Consider the following 19,195-nt stretch of genomic DNA (forward strand, 5'->3'; position numbering starts at 1 on the left):
AAGGGCAAGGTGCGAGTTGGAGGTAAAGATGATGAAATTGAAGAGCTTAGCATGTGTGCATGAAGCAGCACTAATGCAGTCATCAATGTAGCACAGAAAGAACTGGGGCCATTACGAGGGAACGGTTGGATCATGGACTGTTCCACATAACCAACAAAAAGACAGACATAGCTGGGACCATGTCAGAGTCCATGGCCATTTCTGCCAGACAGAGGAATGTGGTGGTGGAGGGGGAACTGGTTGGGTATGATAGCGAGAAAGAAGTGGAGAGCTTTAAGGTGTTCTTGATGGGATAATAGTGTAGGGACCGGACATTCATGGTACAAACGAGGTGGTCAGGGCCAGGCAATTGAAAGCTGTTGAAGAGATCAAGAGCATATGAAGTGTTGGAGATATAGCTGGGAAGGGACTGACACAAGGGGAATAGAATGGATTTGAGATAAGCATTCATGAGTTCAGTGGGGCAGGAGCAGATAGAAACAATGGGCCTACCCAGACAGTCAGGTCTGTGGATCTTGGGTAGGAGACAAAAACGAGCAGTACAGGATAAGGGAATTAGCGGGTTAGAGGCAGTGGATGGAGATCTCCAGAGTTGATGGTCTGGGTGACAGTGGCCAGATGGTCTGGAGTAGGGTCCTTTTCAAGGCGTAAGTAAAAGTAGGTGACTGAGAGTTGTCTAATCTCAGCAAGGTAGAGGTCAGTCCACCTCACCACAACAGCATCCCCTTAGTTGCAAGGGTTTTATTTGCTTATTCACTGGAAATGTCATCCTTCCTGTTCCATCCCTCATAGTTTCTGAATTGAGGCAGCCATTGAGAGTAAACCACTCAATGTGGCATCACATTTAGGCTGTAAAAAGGACAGCAGGTTTTCTCCCCCAATTGAACCAGATGTGGTCAAATTGAAAATGTTGTTATGTGCATGCATTTAACCAGCATCTTACACTATATTTGCTTAATACAAATTTGTGGCCAGCAAAGGTATGCAAAATGATTCTTTGGAAGCCTGAACTAAATGAGCAGAAGCAAGGCAAGGCAGCACATTGAAAATCAAGTCTTCCAACTCAATGCCAGTAGAAGGAAAACGACCTCCCAGCATATAAAATGCTGCCAAATCTTCATCAAAAATCAATGATAAATATCGTTCTTCTGTAAAAGGACACACTTTCAGAATGCTTTTTACAAATGTCTTAACTGCGCACACGCTAATTGATGGTTCAATTCCAATGGACAGAAGTTAGTTGCAACCTGATATTACCAACTATTAAAACGGAGATAGGAATCGATAGTCCAGTTGACACCCTACACACAAGCAAACACATTCGCACGTAAGGTCACTAAAAAGTGGATGGCTTGGAAACAAATACGCTGTGAATCCAGGGAATCTGAAACAGATGGGAAAATAGTTCTGGAATGACTAGCGCATCAGGTAGTATGACAACCGGCGTGCAACAATGAATCCAATTTCTCCCAGGATGTTTCTGACCTCTTGATTATTCCTTACATTTTCTGTTTATACTTTATTTAAACTTCCATTTGTTTCCATATTCTTGCGGGAATACACTCACGAGGTTGAAAATGAAGATGTGTGTCTCGATGCCCGACCAGGAACTTGATTTCTAACGTTTGCTGAATAAGATGTTCTTACTTAGTTCTTAGCTTTGTCATGGCCGTTCAGGGACACGTACCCTCACTGGCAGAGCTACAGAAAGTATGTATTTGTCACTAAGTGAAAACAGCTCCGGCGGTGAGTGTGGGGTTCCGTGTGTCTCAGTAATGTGACTCTGAAGCTGTGTGTTGTGCTGCCAGCTCCTACCATTGGCGGTGCTGTGCACCTGAGCGCCTCCTCGCCACTCTCTCGCTCTCTCTCTCTCTCCCTCACTTTCTCTCGCTCCATTTCCACTGGCTCTCCGAACAGCAGCAGCCTCTGACTGACTGACACGGACCAAAGTTATCCCGGAATAAGGACAGCACGCATGTGCCGTCAACCCGGATGTAAATCACTTGTGGCGAAAGAAGTGGCTGAATGTGTCAGTGGGACCGGGCCGGTACGGTACGGACCCTGCTAACTCTTCACATATTGTTCCAGCAGACAAAGGCCACCGGCTGGGTCTTCGCAGATCATCACGTTCATGAGGTAAACTGGCCAAGCAAGTGGGAGAAGTCGGCGGATCTGGGCGAGACAAACCCGGGATGAAGCAAAGCCGTGGTCGGTGCATCTGGTACTTGGAGAATAACCGACTGACAACTCCCCCAGGTGATGTGCTGCCCCACTGAAGTTCTGAAACAAAATGCAGAGACGTTGGATGAAATTGAAGTGGCAAAATAAAACCTAGCCAAAATGCAAGGATAATTAACTGTTGCATTTTAAAGATGAAGATTTCCATTTGTTTTGTGGTGGGGATTATGACAGACTTTATTTGAAGGTTTTTGCTGATTGCAGAGCTGTGCGTTTCTGTTCTTGTGGACCGCTATCCTGCTGCCAGAAAAGATTTATGACTAAATTATTGCACTGCCTCTCCTGCGCCTTGGGTATCATTCCTTCCTGAGGCAAACAAGTAGTCCAACACAGCCTGCATCTTTTGGCAGTTCTTACATTTACGGCAGAATCAGTCTCCACACACAGTCACATGCGTTCTACCAAAATGGGGAATCATTGATTTGCATTCATTTTCCACTTTAAAATCAATTCCTCTCCAAATTTTAAGAGTTGAATCTTGTTTTGCAAGAAAATCTGCCAGTCTTTGTTAACTTTGGTTAGGAGGAATAATTATTAGAATGGAAAGGGTGAAGATTGCATCTAAATATCAGCTTCAACAACTTTTGGGGTATTAGAATCGGTTTGTAGTTAATGGAGTACTTTTTAAACTAGTCATTGATGTAGGAAATATGACAGGCAAGCATCATCATTGCAGCCCTCCATTGGTCAGGGTTGACAATGAATGTCGTGTCCCTGTTGTCTACATGATAGGCAAGCCAGGGCAGTAGGATATGAGAGCAGGCATTGCCCATGTAGTAGGCTCCCCATCTCTACGCAGCTGATGAATCCAAACGAATGGCAGAGACTGAAACAGTTTGGCACCAGCAGCGTCGTAGGAGTTGCCAGTCAGCGTTGAATTCACGTAAGACTGCCTTAGGGAGTCCAGCTCCAGATTTTTTCCTGGGATGTACTCCCAAAACCTTCCCCATGAGTGGGTATAGCAGCAAGGTAGCAGAGGTTTGAGATTAAAGTTTTCCTTCTAGGTGAGCTGCCAACAATGGCTGACAAACCCCATCTGCCTGAAGCGACTGGTTCTTAGGTGCTATTAACCTGTCTTTGCCCCTTCTCCTGTCAGTAGAAGGTTCTGCTGAGCTTAGCAGCTGAGCCACGTTGTCAGAAGCTATATGAGACATACGTCATTGGAAACATTTAATAGACAGTGGGAGCTTATCCCCCTTCCATCTCCAGCAATAACAACCTTAAGGTACCAATCATCGTAATAGCCAAGTGACAAAGGACAGATATTGATTGAAGGATAAATGCAGGGCCAGAATATCAGTGACAACTTGTCTGCTCCTCTTTGAGATAATGAAATTCAGCGAGCAGACTGAGCTGCAATTTAACCAGAAGGTGACACCACCCACAATCCTGCACTTTCTCAGTGCTACTTAAATTTAAGAGCTAAAAAAATCTCTTGGGGTGGGATTTGAATCCAAACTTTCTGATTCCCTCATGTGCTAGTGATCTGTTGAACCACAGCTGATCCCAAAAGGTCGATTATACAGCTGTGCAGATCAGATTGTTGTCTGACCTTTAAAGAGCCAGCTAACTTTAGCAAGTGCTTGCTTCCTACTCAACACACCCCACCCTCCAAAAGGTTACAGATGCTGGAAGTCTAAAGTAATAACAGAAATTATTTTCAAGTTATTGGTGAAAGTGCCCCCAACCATCAAGCAGTAATTGTGGATTATGTCAGGGAAAATATACAAATTCTCATTTTCTCGTTAAACCATCCCAGTGATTCAAAAATGACTCCAGGGTGTTAACTTGCACTACTCTTCAAATTTTATCATGTTATCTGAAGAAGTTGCTGATTTCTCTCCTAAAATTTTAGTTTTAGTCTCTGTTTCTAACCTACTTCAGAACTCTAATGTAGTGTTCTGGCATTACATTTTCTTTTTCTTTCTGATTTACAGTACTATGCAAAAGTATTAGGCACATGTGTATCGAGCTAGGGTTCCGAAGAATTTTGCACAGTACTGTAAATAATAAACGTGGAGCGGAGAGTGAGTTTGTAAATCTGGCAGGAGAAAAAGATGTTGGGAATAGCAAGGGTAGAGTGCAGTGGAGGAGCGTGCAACAGGTGGCATAGAAAGTGCCAGGGGCATGGGAGTGGCACACGTGTAGACACACTCAGCCATGGGGCACCAGGCAAGGTAATTTGATTCCAAACAATTGGTTTATTGATCATTACAGAGTACCTATCTGGTGCTTCCTGCTCTCTTCCCTCTCCTTTCTCCTTTTCCCTACATGATTCCTGTCTCCCTGCCCTCTTCCCACTCTCAGTCTACAATAGAGACCCATATGTGAATCAGGTTTATCATCGCTCACACATCATGAAATTTGTGGGGTTTTTTGAGGCAACAGTACAGTGCAATACGCAAAATTTTGCAAAAGTCTTAAACACCCAATCTATATATATGTTCCTGAGACTTTTACACAGTACTGTAAATTGACGTGGCTCCTTTCATGACAGAAATACCGAAATCAGCTCATAATTTAGACCCCATACAGGCTTGACTCCCTGTTTAAGTACATTCAGTGTTTCAATAAATTTCATGTGTAAGGAACAGGGCTCTCAGTCTTGATTTTTCTTTTTTATATTTTGCTGGGTTTGTGATCACTACACTGCATTAATTTTACATGTTGAAGGCTTCTTCCAAGTTACTTCTCAGTTATTTTAATGCAATTGATGGAATGTGTTTCATTAGTATTTTTCATTCCAATACGGTTGCCTGAATTATTCATTGTATAGTGTTCTTTGATGCTTTGAACTGAATTCTCTGCTTTTCAACTGCCCTTTCTAATATAGTATCATTCAAATTCAACAAATGTGCATTTGATTTAACTTGATGATTTACTGCAGTGACAGTATTAAACCCAACACAGCTCACCGAGGCATCTGCTCAGTTCTTTCTCTTCCCCCACCCCCATCCCCTTAACTCTAACATCATTTCCAACCATTTAGTCTATTTGTTATCAATGTCCAGAATTTGTCATGAATTTCCACAGGTGTTAATTGTTTAAAAAAAAACAAAAATACATTTATGCCTCATACTGTTTATTAGTAACTGAATAATGATTGTCCTTGTAAGGTTGCTACAACCTTGCTACTAAGGTTGTACCAGTTTGTTTTGCTGGTACGTTGTGTTATCCTCAAAAAGAATTCCAGTGTATTTTCATTTTCTCTTCTTTATGCAATTGAGTTTGTGGGTTATGAATGAAAGCGCCTGCAAAGGGATATAGAATCAAGCAAATTATTGTTAACATCCATTGAAAACACGAAGTGTCATGGTTTAAAGGGATTTGGGATCCTAGTGCATGAAACAAAGGATTGGTATTCAGATACAGAAAGTAATTTGGAATATACTTCTTTGCAAAGCATGTAAGAGTAGGGAATTTTTGAAACAATTTTACAGGGTGCTGCTGAGACCATACTTTGGACCCCATTTTTAAGGAAGTTTCTACTTGGAGTGGAAGCAGAGCAGAAAAACCTCATTAGGTTGATTTTTGGGAGGAAGCGATTGATGTATGAAGAAAGGTGGACCGATTAGTCTTGGACTGCTTCGAGTTTCAAAGACTGAGAGAGGGCCTTACAACACTCAGAGAGAGGGACACATGATTCTGAGGGGGATTAACAGAGTGGATACTGAGAAAATGTTTCCCTTAGTGGGGATACCTAGGAAATCATTTCATAAAAAAGAGATTTAGAAAAAAGTAAAAGGGTTCTGAAGCAGGATCTTGACCCTGAATGTTAACTGTTTATTCCCCTCCATAGATGCTAATTCCACCATTCTTTTTTTTGTGTGTTGCTCAAGATTTCCAGCATCTACAGAATCTCTTCTGTTCAGAAAAAAGGATGGCCCATTGAGATGGATATTTTTTCCCTTGGAAAGCTGTTACTTGCTGAAATTTTCTGTCCTGTTGATCTGTGAAGATTAAGTCATTGAATATATTTAAAATGGAATTTGACATGCATTTAAACTACAAGGGAGTTAATGTGTATGCAGAAGTAGCAGGAATTTACTACTGAGGACAAGATTGGATTCATCTTGTTGAATAGCTGAGAACACTTGATGCTCCAATTGGCCTACCCTTCCTGTTTCTTATTTTTAATAAATGAACATAAAGAAAGATATTTTTGTAAGAATGAAATCAGTTTCTCAACAATCAATAACATTAATAATAAATTGTTTTCATCAAAACAGTTTTGAATGAAGCATGGCTTATATGGTATCTTCTGCACAAACCAGACCAGGAATGTTCACTGTCATCCAAGACCAGTTTTCTTCCCTGTTGGATGTCAGTGTGAATTAGGTCCATTCCCCCCTAAGCATATCTATAATCTATGCATTGTGTAATTTACATAATCGTAACACTGAACAGTTTTAGAATTTTTAAGTTAAATTGTGTTTGAAACTGCAACATCTACACTGATTTATTGTATATAAAAGATGGTATTTTACCAAGCTGCTCCCAGCTATTTATCTTCCTTTGTAGTTGGCATATAATTAATAGATGGATGTTGCACTGGATGGTTTAAAAGATCTGTCATGACTTGATAGTGCATGTGAAAATTTCACTTAATATGTTTTGCTGGATTGTAAAGTCACATTGCAGATGAACACTTTAAAAATTATAATTTTGCATAATGTTTTCCAGCCTAGTGAGATGTGATGGATTTCCGAGGCAAAAAATATGAGCGAGGAAGTAACTGGTCAGATCCTGAGGTCGTGGAGTTGCTGCAGCTTTGGGCTGATGAATCTGTTCAAATGGAGTTGGAGAGTTGCCTGAGGAATCAGCATGTCTTCAACAGGATAGCTGAAGTCTTGAGGGAAAAGGGTATCCACAGAACAGGAGACCAGTGTCGGGAGAAGATTAAAAAGATGAAGCTTGAGTATAGAAGAATTAAGGACAACAACAAGATTTGCAGGGGCGGTAGAACCTGGAAGTTCTTTGAGGTGATGGACAGAGTGCTGTCCAACAGACCAAATATTTGTTATAGTACTGTGGGTAACACAGTGATAACACAACAAATACCACCAGGTATTCTGGCAGCAGGAGATGGATATATTCATCATCACCACCACCATCACTTGACTTCTCCTCCACTTGGTATTTCTCATTCACATCATCCTCAAGAATTAATGGATATTAAATGTGAAGAAGTGGATTCGGACGAGCACAGTGACACTCCTGAACCACCACCCTCTCTTGTGCTCCAGCAGAGTGGAGATGATCATGGAATGGATGGGAGTCTGTTGGAAGGAGGGCAACATGATGGATCGTCAGCTATTAGGGTAGATGTTCCCACAGAGAATACCATTTCCCCATCAGGTTGGTGCTGAACAGTTTCCTCTGATATTTTATTGTCTTTTTCTCTTCATTTACAGTATTTCTAATTTCCATTTCTCTTTCACCACTGCTGGCTGTTCTTGCTCTCTCACCTTCTTGACTTTCTTTCCCTTCTCTTTCCAGTTTCCTCAAGAAATGCCTTTGCTCCATTCCAGTGTTAATCATTTCAAGCTGTTACCTTGGGGCGGTAACCCTGTAGACCTACAACTCTCAGTCTTCCCCCTTAATTGTCCATTGGCCCATCTCCAGACTCTTTGGACATATCACTTGAGTCTATGGCATCTCTTTCTGTCCTTGGCTCTTGTGCGTATCAAAACACATATTTTGATCTGTAAAGTCTGATTTAAAGAGTGTGCATTTTGCAAATAATCCAATCTTAAGTGTATATCGGACCCTTACTTTTCTTGCTGAGCCAATGCTGCAGTGAAATTGTAGTCATATAATGTGTGGTTCCATTCACTGACATTGTTTGGTCTCATGAAGCCTTTGTATGAGCCTTCATATGATGCTGGAGGATTTAATATCATTGAATTATGCCATTTCTCTCTTTAAGTGGCACTTCAGTTAACTAATATCAGTTTGATCTTAATAAAGGGAATAACAGGCATTTATGCTGAATATAAGGATTTGGAAAATTAGTCAGAAAAGACCAGTTATCCATTTGTAATAGGAAGTGTGTGCAACTTAGTTTGTACTCTGCAGTAGCCACCGAAGACTAACTTACTCCTTTAACTACAATTCTGTTAACCACTTTAAATTACGTATTAATTCAGAGCCCTGCTTTGGATCTTTTCAGGGCTTTGAATTATATAACCTTAGAATTATATAGGTATCGCACACTGGGCACAACATACTAGACGATGCTGGTAAAGATCTTGCACACTACGAGAATTGTGCAGTAGTTTAGCTGCAAATCTGAGCTGTTCACTTTCACAGTCATTCCCCCTGATAATGGCCACTGATTTACAATCTGTTATGAACTTAGACCTTCACTCTTTCCATTCTATACACTAGGAAGGCAAACTGTGTGTTACATATACTTCTCTGAAGTTGATATAACGCGGATGGATTTTTCTATTTTGAAAAACACCTGCACCATTAGGGCCATTCACCATTCAGTCTTTGTGTGCTTGGAGTCTGTTTTATCCAAAGTGCTTTTGCCTTTCTTTTTGATATACCCTTCAGTATGATACTTCCATTTTAAGTTGGAGAAATTATTATCCTACATTTATGCTGTTTCTCTCAAAAATTAGCCATCTTTTGTAACTTTCTTCAGTCTGCATTTTGAAGAGGAGGTATTTGTATTTACCGTTCTGTGTCATCACTGAAATTCTAAAATGTTTCCTTGATCAAGATTGTGAATAACAATGCTAACATTAGTTTCTGCATTGTTGGCCATTGTTCAGTGATAACCCCTTGCTCTAAACTGTAACTACAGTGTCCCAGTCAGGAAGATTTAAGCAAGTTTTTCTTCTTAACATTCCAGCACAGAAGCGGGCTGCTGTGTTAATGAATTTGAAAATTGAGAAGTTAGGAATTTTTGTTTGGTTATGAAGTTTAAATAAATCTCATGAAACCCACAAAGCTAAGAAGATTACTAGCAATCTTTGGAATTACTAAAGAGCATCTGCAATCATGAGGAATTTGACCAATCATAAAAATTGTTAGCTAAGTCTTAAAAAAGCAACAATAACATGAGGCGTGGTGGACTTCACTGAAGGACAGTAGACAAATTTATAAGAACACAGATTCAAAATGAGTTAGGGTATAAACAAAATGTGCTGCAAGCACTCAGCAGGTCAGGTAGCAGTGAAATGGAGTACACTCCTCTGGTTAGAAAGGGGTTTGATGCAGTGTCTTCGCTCTGAAGAGTTTAATCTTTTTCTCTTTCCACTTGTGTTATCTTGCTAAATGTTCCTCGCATTTTGAAATTTTCAGCATTTTTGATTTTTAAGGGATGATTGACTTAGCCCTTAGAAATCTTAACAATAGCCCTAAACAAGATTAATTATGATCCAAAATTAGGCATCAGTTAACCAAATCCAAGGGAGTTGTTTTTCTGCTTCTGTGCAGTGTGACTCTACGGATCAATGACTCTGTGATCTTACATGTATCTCCCAGGACAATAGTTGGCATGATTTCATCTCATGGAGACAATACATTAAGCTAAAATATATTAGTTAAATTCTCCAAAAAGGTGGTATTATTCATATATTGAGCACTGGAAAAAGATTAATGCATTACACTTAGGATTTACAGATTCACTCAAAGGGACTAAATTATTTCTCAGCTGTGCTCTCAACTCACAGTCCTCCACGTAATCATGTTATCAAGGAGTAGTCTCACACCAAGATAATTCTTAAGATCTCCGATGAACTCTATATTCTGTATTCTCCATCATTAGTATTGCTACACTTTTATCATTTTAAGTCTTTTTTAATCAAATAAATTATTTGTCATGGAAAATTCTAGATATACACTACATGTAAGATCATAATAGAGTCATGGATTTGTAGAAATACACTGCACAGAAACTGACCCTTCAGATTACAGAACTTGCATGCTCAAATCCAAGGGTATTCTGATAGTCCCTCCAACTCTTTCCCCTCTGCGTTTTCTTTTTAAATTTCCTTCAAAGACTGTTAAAAGTTTTGAACCTCCTTAGGATTTTATGTATTTTGCCATTGCAATTTGATTGCTCCATGCAAAATCACTATTTCATATTTGGATTTTTTAACTGCACTAGTTTCTAATGTTCTGATAATCTCTGCCTTCACCATTTTTTATGGAAAGGTACTTTGAATTTTTCACCTTCTTCTCATATCAGGGAAATGAATACAAAAGCTATTCGGTAGGACAGTTGAGGAACAGTGGAATACTTTCGAAGAGATTTTTCACCGTGCTCAACAAAAGTATATTCTAGTCAAAACTAAGTGTGGAGAGAGCCAGGCCTAGATAACTAAGGTAATAAAGGATAGTATCAAATTAAAAGTTCATGTGTACAAAGTCGCAAAGAGTAATGGGAGACTGGAGGACTGGGAAAACTTTAAAAAGCAACAAAGAACAACTAAACAAGAAATAAGGAAAGGGAAGATAGAGTATGAAAGTAAATTAGCACAAAATATAAAAACAGATAGCAAAAGTTTTTACAAATATATAAAGCAGAAGAGGGTGGCTAAAGTCAATGTAGGTCCCTTGGAAGACGAGAAGGGGAAATTGATATTGGGTGGTAAGGAAGTGGCTGAGGCATTGAGTGACTATTTTGTGTCGGTCTTCACAGTGGAGGACACGTCTAATATGCCAAAGAAGGATGTTGTGGATGAAATGGGAGGTGAAGATCTCAATAAAATCACTGTCACTAAAGAGATAGTGATGAGAAAACTAGAGGGCCTGAAGGTAGATAAGTCCCCTGGTCCTGATGGGATGCATCCAAGGGTGCTGAGGGAATTGGCAGAGGTTATAGTAGACGCATTGGTAATCATTTATCAAAACTCTCTAGACTCTGGGCAGGTCCCAGTGGATTGGAAGGCAACAAATGTCATGCCACTTTTTAAAAAAGGATGTAGGCAAAAGATGGGCAACTATAGGCCAGTTAGCTTAACATCTGTAGTTGCGAAAATGCTTGAAGTTGTCATTAAGGAAGAAACCACGAAACATTTAGAAAGGAGTGGTTCCAATAGACAGATGCAGCATAGATTCAGAAAGGGCAGGTCCTGTTTGACAAACTTACTGGAGTTCTTTGAGGACGTAATGAGTGCAGTGGATAGAGGGGAACAGGTGGATGTTGTATACTTGGATTTCCAGAAGGCGTTTGATAAGGTGCCGCACAAGAGACTTATAAATAAGATACAGATGCATGGAGTTGGAGGAAGTGTATTGGCATGGATAGTGGATTGGTTAACCAATAGAAGGCAGATAGTTGGTATAAATGGGTGTTTCTCCGGTTGGCAGTCAGTGGTGAGTGGGGTGCTGCAAAGGTCGGTGCTGGGTCTGCAGCTGTTTACCATTTACACTGATAATTTGGAAGAGGGAACTGAGTGTAGCGTAGCAAAATTTGCTGATGACACTAAACTGAGTGGAAAAACAAATTGTACAGAGGATGTGGAGAGTCTGCAGAGGGATATAGATAGGTTAAGTGAGTGGGCCAAGGTCTGGCAGATGGAATACAACGTTGGTAAATGCGAGATCATCCACTTTTGAAAGAATAATAGAAGAGCAGATTATTATTTAAGTGGTGAAAGATTGCAGCATGCTGTTGTGCAGATGGACTTGGGAGTGCTTGTTCATGAATCGCAAAAGTTGGCTTGCAGGTACAACAGGTTATTAAGAAGGCAAACAGAATGTTGGCCTTCATTGCTAGAGGGATTGAATTCAAGAGCAGGGAGGTCATGCTGCAACTATACAGGGTACTGGTGAGACTGCACCTGGAGTACTGTATGCAGTTCTGGTCTCCACACTCGAGGAAGGATATACTGGCTTTGGAGGCAATGCAGAGGAGGTTCACCAGGTTGATTCCAGGGATGAAGGGGTTAACCTATGAGGAGAGATTAAGTCGCTTGGGACTATACTGTCTGGAATTCAGAAGAATAAGAAGGGATCTTATAGAAATATACAAAATTTTGAAAGGGATAGATAAGATAGATGTAGGAAAATTGTTTCCATTGGTAGGTGAGACTAGAACTAAGGGACATTGCCTCAAGATTCAGGGGAGAAGATTTAGGACGGAGATGAGGAGAAACTGTTTTTCCCAGAGAGTGGTGAATCTGTGGAATTTTCTGCCCAGGGAAGCAGTTGAGGCTTCTTCACTAAATATATTTAAGATACAGTTAGATAGATTTTTATATAGTAGGGGAATTAAGGGTTATGGGGAAAAGGCAGGTAGATGGAGCTGAGTTTAAAGACAGATCAGCCATGATCTTATTGAATGGTGGGGCAGGCTCGATGGGCCGGATGGGCTCCTCCTGCTCCTATTTCTTATGTTATGTTCTTATGTTCTAATGAAAGTGAATAGCTAAGTTATGCAGATAATCAGTTGTACAATTCTCATCATATACAAGACCTTTATGAAGTTCAAGTTCAATTTATTGTCATTCATCTTACATGACGAATCTCATAGAATTTTTTGAGGATGTAACTAGTAGAGTGGATAGGGGAGAACCAGTGGATGTGGTATATTTGGATTTTTAGAAGGCTTTTGACAAGGTCCCACACAGGAGATTAGTGTGCAAACTTAAAGCACACGGTATTGGGGGTAAGGTATTGGTGTGGGTGGAGAGTTGGTTAGCAGACAGGAAGCAAAGAGTGGGAATAAACGGGACCTTTTCAGAATGGCAGGCGGTGACTAGTGGGGTACCGCAAGGCTCAGTGCTGGAACCCCAGTTGTTTACAATATATATTAATGACTTGGATGAGGGAATTAAATGCAGCATCTCCAAGTTTGCGGATGACACGAAGCTGGGTGGCAGTGTTAGCTGTGAGGAGGATGCTAAGAGGATGCAGGGTGACCTGGATAGGTTGGGTGAGTGGGCAAATTCATGGCAGATGCAATTTAATGTGGATAAATGTGAAGTTATCCACTTTGGTGGCAAAAATAGGAAAACAGATTATTATCTGAATGGTGGCCGATTAGGAAAAAGGGAGGTGCAACGAGACCTGGGTGTCATTATACACCAGTCATTGAAAGTGGGCATGCAGGTACAGCAGGCGGTGAAAAAGGCGAATGGTATGCTGGCATTTATAGCGAGAGGATTCGAGTACAGGAGCAGGGAGGTACTACTGCAGTTGTACAAGGCCTTGGTGAGACCACACCTGGAGTATTGTGTGCAGTTTTGGTCCCCTAATCTGAGGAAAGACATCCTTGCCATAGAGGGAGTACAAAGAAGGTTCACCAGATTGATTCCTGGGATGGCAGGACTTTCATATGAAGAAAGATTGGATGAACTGGGCTTGTACTCGTTGGAATTTAGAAGATTGAGGGGGGATCTGATTGAAACGTATAAAATCCTAAAGGGATTGGACAGGCTAGATGCAGGAAGATTGTTCCCGATGTTGGGGAAGTCCAGAACGAGGGGCCACAGTTTGAGGATAGAGGGGAAGCCTTTTAGGACCGAGATTAGGAAAAACTTCTTCACACAGAGAGTGGTGAATCTGTGGAATTCTCTGCCACAGGAAACAGTTGAGGCCAGTTCATTGGCTATATTTAAGAGGGAGTTAGATATGGCCCTTGTGGCTACGGGGGTCAGGGGGTATGGAGGGAAGGCTGGGGCAGGGTTCTGAGTTGGATGATCAGCCATGATCATAATAAATGGCGGTGCAGGCTCGAAGGGCCGAATGGCCTACTCCTGCACCTATTTTCTATGTTTCTATATGTATACCACCAAATGGAACAGCGTTCCTGTGGACCATGATGCACAACACTTACATATAACTCATGCACATAACACATAAAATATTACCACAAATAAATTAACAAATAATGTGAATGTTTAATACAGGTTAAAACATAAACCGTATAACGCTACCGGTGCTTTATATGTGATGAGACTGTATGATGAAATTCACATGTGGTTGTAGAGTCTTATGGCCTGGAGGAAGGAGCTGTTTCCCATCTTTACAGTTCTTGTCCAAATGCTACGGTACCTCCTGCTTGGTGGTAGGTTGTTTAAAGAGATGTTTTACGGATGGGAGCAATCAGTGACAATGCTAAGGGCCCTGCATACTGATAAATATCATGGTCCTGATGAATATCTTGGATGGGTGGAAGAGGGACTCTGATGACCTCTCAGCTGACCTCGCAATCGTTTGTAGGGGCTTGCTGTCAGATGCCTTGCAATTCATGTACCAGACTCTGATGCAGCTGGTCAGAACACTGTCGGTGGCTGTCCTGTGAAAATTTGTTAAAATGTGAGGTGGGATCCTCACTCACCTCAATCTCCTCAGGAAACGGAGACACAGCTGTGCTTTCTTAACCAAAGAGGTGGTGTTGAGGGACCAAGTGAGATAGTCCGTTATGCGCACTCCCAGAGACTTGGTGCTCTGAACTCTCTCTATGCAGGAGCTGTGCAATGAGGAGTGGTCCTAAAAACCTTCCTAAAGTCCACAATCAATTCTTTGATGTTTATCATGTTGAGACTCAAGTTGCTGTGCTCGCACCATTCTACCAGCCGCTCTACCATCTCTCTATGCGCCACCTTGTCACCATTGTTCATGAGGCCAACCACTGCTGTGTCATCAGTGAACTTGATGATTCGATTTGAATTGTTCATGCTGCGGACGCAGTGAGGACAGCATTGGGCTGAGCAAACAACCCTGGGGAGCGCTGTTGCTCATCGTGGTGGAGCTAGAGATATTTCTGCTGGCACAGACTGACTGTGGCCTTTCCGTCCAGAAAGTCACAGTCATGAAGTGTTTTGAGAGGCTGGTGTGAAACATATCAACTCCTGCCTGAGAAGGTAATTTGCCAACTGGAGCAGAAGGTCCATAGCAGATGCCATCTCAATTGGGTCTTCACTCAACACTGGAACATCTGGAGAACAGAAGTGCATACATCAGGATGCTCTTTATCAACTACAGCTCAGCATTCAGTACCATCACCCCCTCAGAACTAATCAATAAGCTTCAAGACCTTGGCCTCAATACCTCCTTGTCCAGTTGAATCCTCGACTTCCTCACTTGCACACCCCAGACAGTTTGAATTTGCAATGACATCTCCCAAACTCAATCAACGCAGGTGCACCACAAGTCTGTGAGTTTAGCCCCTTGCTCTGTTCGCTTTACACTTATGACTGTGTGGCTAAGCACAGCTCCAATACTGTACTCAAGTTTGCTGGCGACACCATTGTCATAGGCTGGATCGAAGGTGGTGATAGGAGTGAGATTGAAAACCTGGCTGAGTGGTACCACAACAACAACCTCTTACTCAATGTCAGCAAGATCACGGAGCTGGTTACTGACTTCAGGAGGAGGAAACCAGGGGTCCATGAGCCAGACCTCATCGGAGGATCAGAGAGGGAGAGGGTCAGCAACTTCAAAATCTTTGGTGTTATTACTTTGGAGGACCTGTCCTGGGCCCAGCACAATTAGAAAGAAGCACAGCAGTGCCTCTACTTCCTTAGGAGTTTGCAGAGATTTGGCGTGACATCTAAAACTATGACAAACTTCTATAGAACATGTAGTGGAGAGGATATTAACTGGCTGCATCACAGCCTGATATGGAAACACCAATGCCCTTGAACGGAAAATTGTACAAAAGCTAGTGGATATGGCCCAATCCATCACTGTTAAAGCCCTCTCCACCACTGAGCACATCTCAAAGGAGCTTTGCCCCAGGAAAGCAGCATTCATCACAAGGGACCCCCACCACTCAGGACGTGCTCTCTTCTCGCTGCTGCCATCAGGAAGAAGCTACAGGAGCCTCAGGACTCACACCACCAGGTTCAGGAACAGCTACTACCCCTCAACCATCAGGCTCTTAAACTAAAGGGGATGACTTTACTCAACTTCACTTCATCATCAAAATGTTCCCACAACCTATGGACCCACTTTCATGTTCTTGATATTTGTTGCTTATTTACTTATTATTAATAATTCTTTTTTATTTATACACTTTTTGTCTTTTGCGCACTGGTTGAATACCCACGTTGGTGCTGTCTTTCATTGATTGTATTGTGGTTATTCTATTACAGATCTATTGAGTATGCTCACAAGAAAATGAATCTCAGGGTTGTATATGCTGACATACATGTACTTTGATAATAAATTTACTTTTAACTTTGAAGAAGTCCAGGATCCAGTTACAGAGAGTGGTATTGAGACCCAATAATTATTCAGGAAAATCTACAATAGTGTACCTAATGTGAGTAATTTACATTGAAAACACAGAAATTTTGTAATTCAACCTCCACTGATTGCTGTTGTATGGGCAAGGGGGATGAGGATTGTATGCTTCATTGGCTGAGCCTGACTTCATTTGAATGTGCATTCTATATTTGGTAGGATGAAGGACCCCAACAACTTCCAGTACTCCTTTTCTCTTTCCTTTTCAATCTTTTTATTAGTTCCATAGAATATTCGGAGAAGGAAGTCTGAGAATCGGAGCGGGAGTGCGGAGGAAGCCACTTTTGAATTTTTCGGGTTTTTTTCCATCGGCGTTCAGAGAGGCGGGAGTGCGCAGGCGTGTGACGTCGGGCAGTGAAGCGCGGAAGATTTAAAAGGACAGAAATCCTGCTTCGGGTTTAATTTGGAGAAGGAAGTCTGAGAATCAGAACGGGAGTGCGGAGGAAGCCATTTTTGAATTTTTCGGTTTTTTTCCATCAGTGTTCAGAGAGGCGGGACTGCACCGGCGTGTGACGTCGGGCAGTGAAGCACGGAAGATTTAAAAGGAACAGAGCCTTATACAGTGGGCAGCGTAGTTTGCGGGCTGCGGAGTAAGCCAGGAGCAGAGTGAAGCCTTAAGGGCTTCGGCTCAACGGGCTTAGGCGGAATCGGGTGAGGTGAGGAAGGTTTGGTATTTATTTTTTGTTGTTACTTGAGGAGAGGGGCAGTATGAGTGTGAGGGCAGCTTGTTGTTCTCGGTGCCGGATGTGGGAGGCCCTAGAGTGTTCAAGCCTCCCGGATGTCCACATCTGCGCCAGGTGTGCCGAGATGTAGCTCCTAAGGGACCGCGTTAGGGAACTGGAGCTGCAGCTCGATGACCTTCGCCTGGTCAGGGAGAGTGAGGAGTTGATAGAGAGAAGTTACAGGCAGGTGGTCACACCGGGGTCACGGGAGGCAGACAAGTGGGTCACAGTTAGGAGGGGAAAGGGGACGAGTCAGGTAATAGAGAGTACCCCGGTGGCTATGCCCCTTGACAATAGGTACTTCTGTTTGAGTACTGTTGGGGGGGGACAGCTTACCTAGGGGAAGCGACAGTGGCCGTGCCTCCGGCACAGAGTCCGGCCCTGTAGCTCAGAAGGGTAGGGAAAGGAAGAGGAGGGCAGTTGTAATAGGGAACTCGATAGTAAGGGGGTCAGATAGGCGATTCTGTGGACGCAGTCCAGAGACCCGGATGGTAGTTTGTCTCCCTGGTGCCGGGGTCCGGGATATTTCTGATCGCGACCAAGATATCCTGAAGTGGGAGGGTGAGGAGCCAGAGGTCGTGGTACATATAGGTACCAATGACATAGGTAGGAAAAGGGAAGAGGTCCTGAAAGGAGAATATAGGGAGTTAGGAAGGGAGTTGAGAAAAAGGACCGCAAAAGTAGTAATCTCGGGATTATTGCCTGTGCCACGTGACAGTGAGAGTAGGAATGCAATGAGGTGTAGGATAAATGCGTGGCTGAGGGATTGGAGCAGGGGTCAGGGATTCAAGTTTTTGGATCATTGGGACCTCTTTTGGCGCAGGTGTGACCTGTACAAAAAGGACGGGTTACACTTGAATCCAAGGGGGACCAATATCCTGGCGGGGAGATTTGCGAGGGCTACTGAGGTGACTTTAAACTAGAATGATTGGGAGGTGAGAATCAAATTAAAGAGACTAGGAGAGAGGAGGTTAGTTCACAACAGGGGGATGGGAACCAGTGCAGAGAGACAGATGGGTGTAAAATGAGGGTAGAAGCAAAAAGTAGTAAGGTGAAAAGTAAAAGTGACAGGCCAGCAAATCCAGGGCAAAAGTCAAAAAGGTCCACTTTTCAACATAATTGTATAAGGACTAAGAGTGTTGTAAAAGCGAACCTGAAGGCTTTGTGTGTCAATGCAAGGAGCATTCGTAACAAGGTGGATGAATTAAAAGTGCAGATTGTTATTAATGAATATGATATAGTTGGGATCACAGAGACATGGCTCCAGGGTGACCAAGGATGTGAGCTCAACATTCAGGGATATTCAATATTCAGGAGGGATAGACATGAAAGAAAAGGAGGTGGGGTAGCATTGCTGGTTAGAGAGGAGATTAACGCAATAGAAAGGAAGGACATTAGCCGGGAGGATGTGGAATCGATATGGGTAGAGCTGCGTAACACTAAGGGGCAGAAAACGCTGTGTACAGGCCACCTAACAGTAGTAGTGACGTTGGGGATGGTATTAAACAGGAAATTAGAAATGTGTGCAATAAAAGAACAGCAGTTATAATGAGTGACTTCAATCTACATATAGATTGGGTGAACCAAATTGGTAAGGGTGCTGAGGAAGAGGATTTCTTGGAATGTATGCGGGATGGTTTTTTGAACCAACATGTCGAGGAACCAACTAGAGAGCAGGCTATTCTAGACTGGGTATTGAGCAATGAGGAAGGGTTAATTAGCAATCTTGTCGTGAGAGGCCCCTTGGGTAAGAGTGACCATAATATGGTGGAATTCTTCATTAAGATGGAGAGTGACATAGTTAATTCAGAAACAAAGGTTCTGAACTTAAAGAGGGGTAACTTTGAAGGTATTTGAGACGTGAATTAGCTAAGATAGACTGGCAAATGACACTTACAGGGTTGACAGTGGATATGCAATGGCAAGCATTTAAAGATTGCATGGATGAACTACAACAATTGTTCATCCCAGTTTGGCGGAAGAATTAATCAAGGAAGGTAGTGCACCCATGGCTGGCAAGGGAA

General features: G+C 42.3%; 1 protein-coding gene across 1 annotated transcript in view; it reads left to right on the forward strand.

Annotated features, from left to right (window-relative positions):
• The first annotated feature begins 2,000 nt into the window (after positions 1–2,000).
• Positions 2,001–19,195, forward strand: part of accs (1-aminocyclopropane-1-carboxylate synthase homolog (Arabidopsis)(non-functional)) — a 79,970-nt gene continuing 62,775 nt past the window's right edge. Inside the window, exons 1-2 of the mRNA XM_072272651.1 lie at positions 2,001–2,256; positions 6,922–7,596. Coding sequence (XP_072128752.1) covers positions 6,936–7,596 — 661 coding nt within the window. The 5' untranslated portion in view covers positions 2,001–2,256; positions 6,922–6,935. The remainder of the gene's footprint in view (positions 2,257–6,921; positions 7,597–19,195) is intronic.

The sequence above is a fragment of the Mobula birostris genome, chromosome 11 (assembly GCF_030028105.1).
Source record: "Mobula birostris isolate sMobBir1 chromosome 11, sMobBir1.hap1, whole genome shotgun sequence".
In the NCBI taxonomy this organism is placed as follows: Eukaryota; Metazoa; Chordata; class Chondrichthyes; order Myliobatiformes; family Myliobatidae; genus Mobula; species Mobula birostris.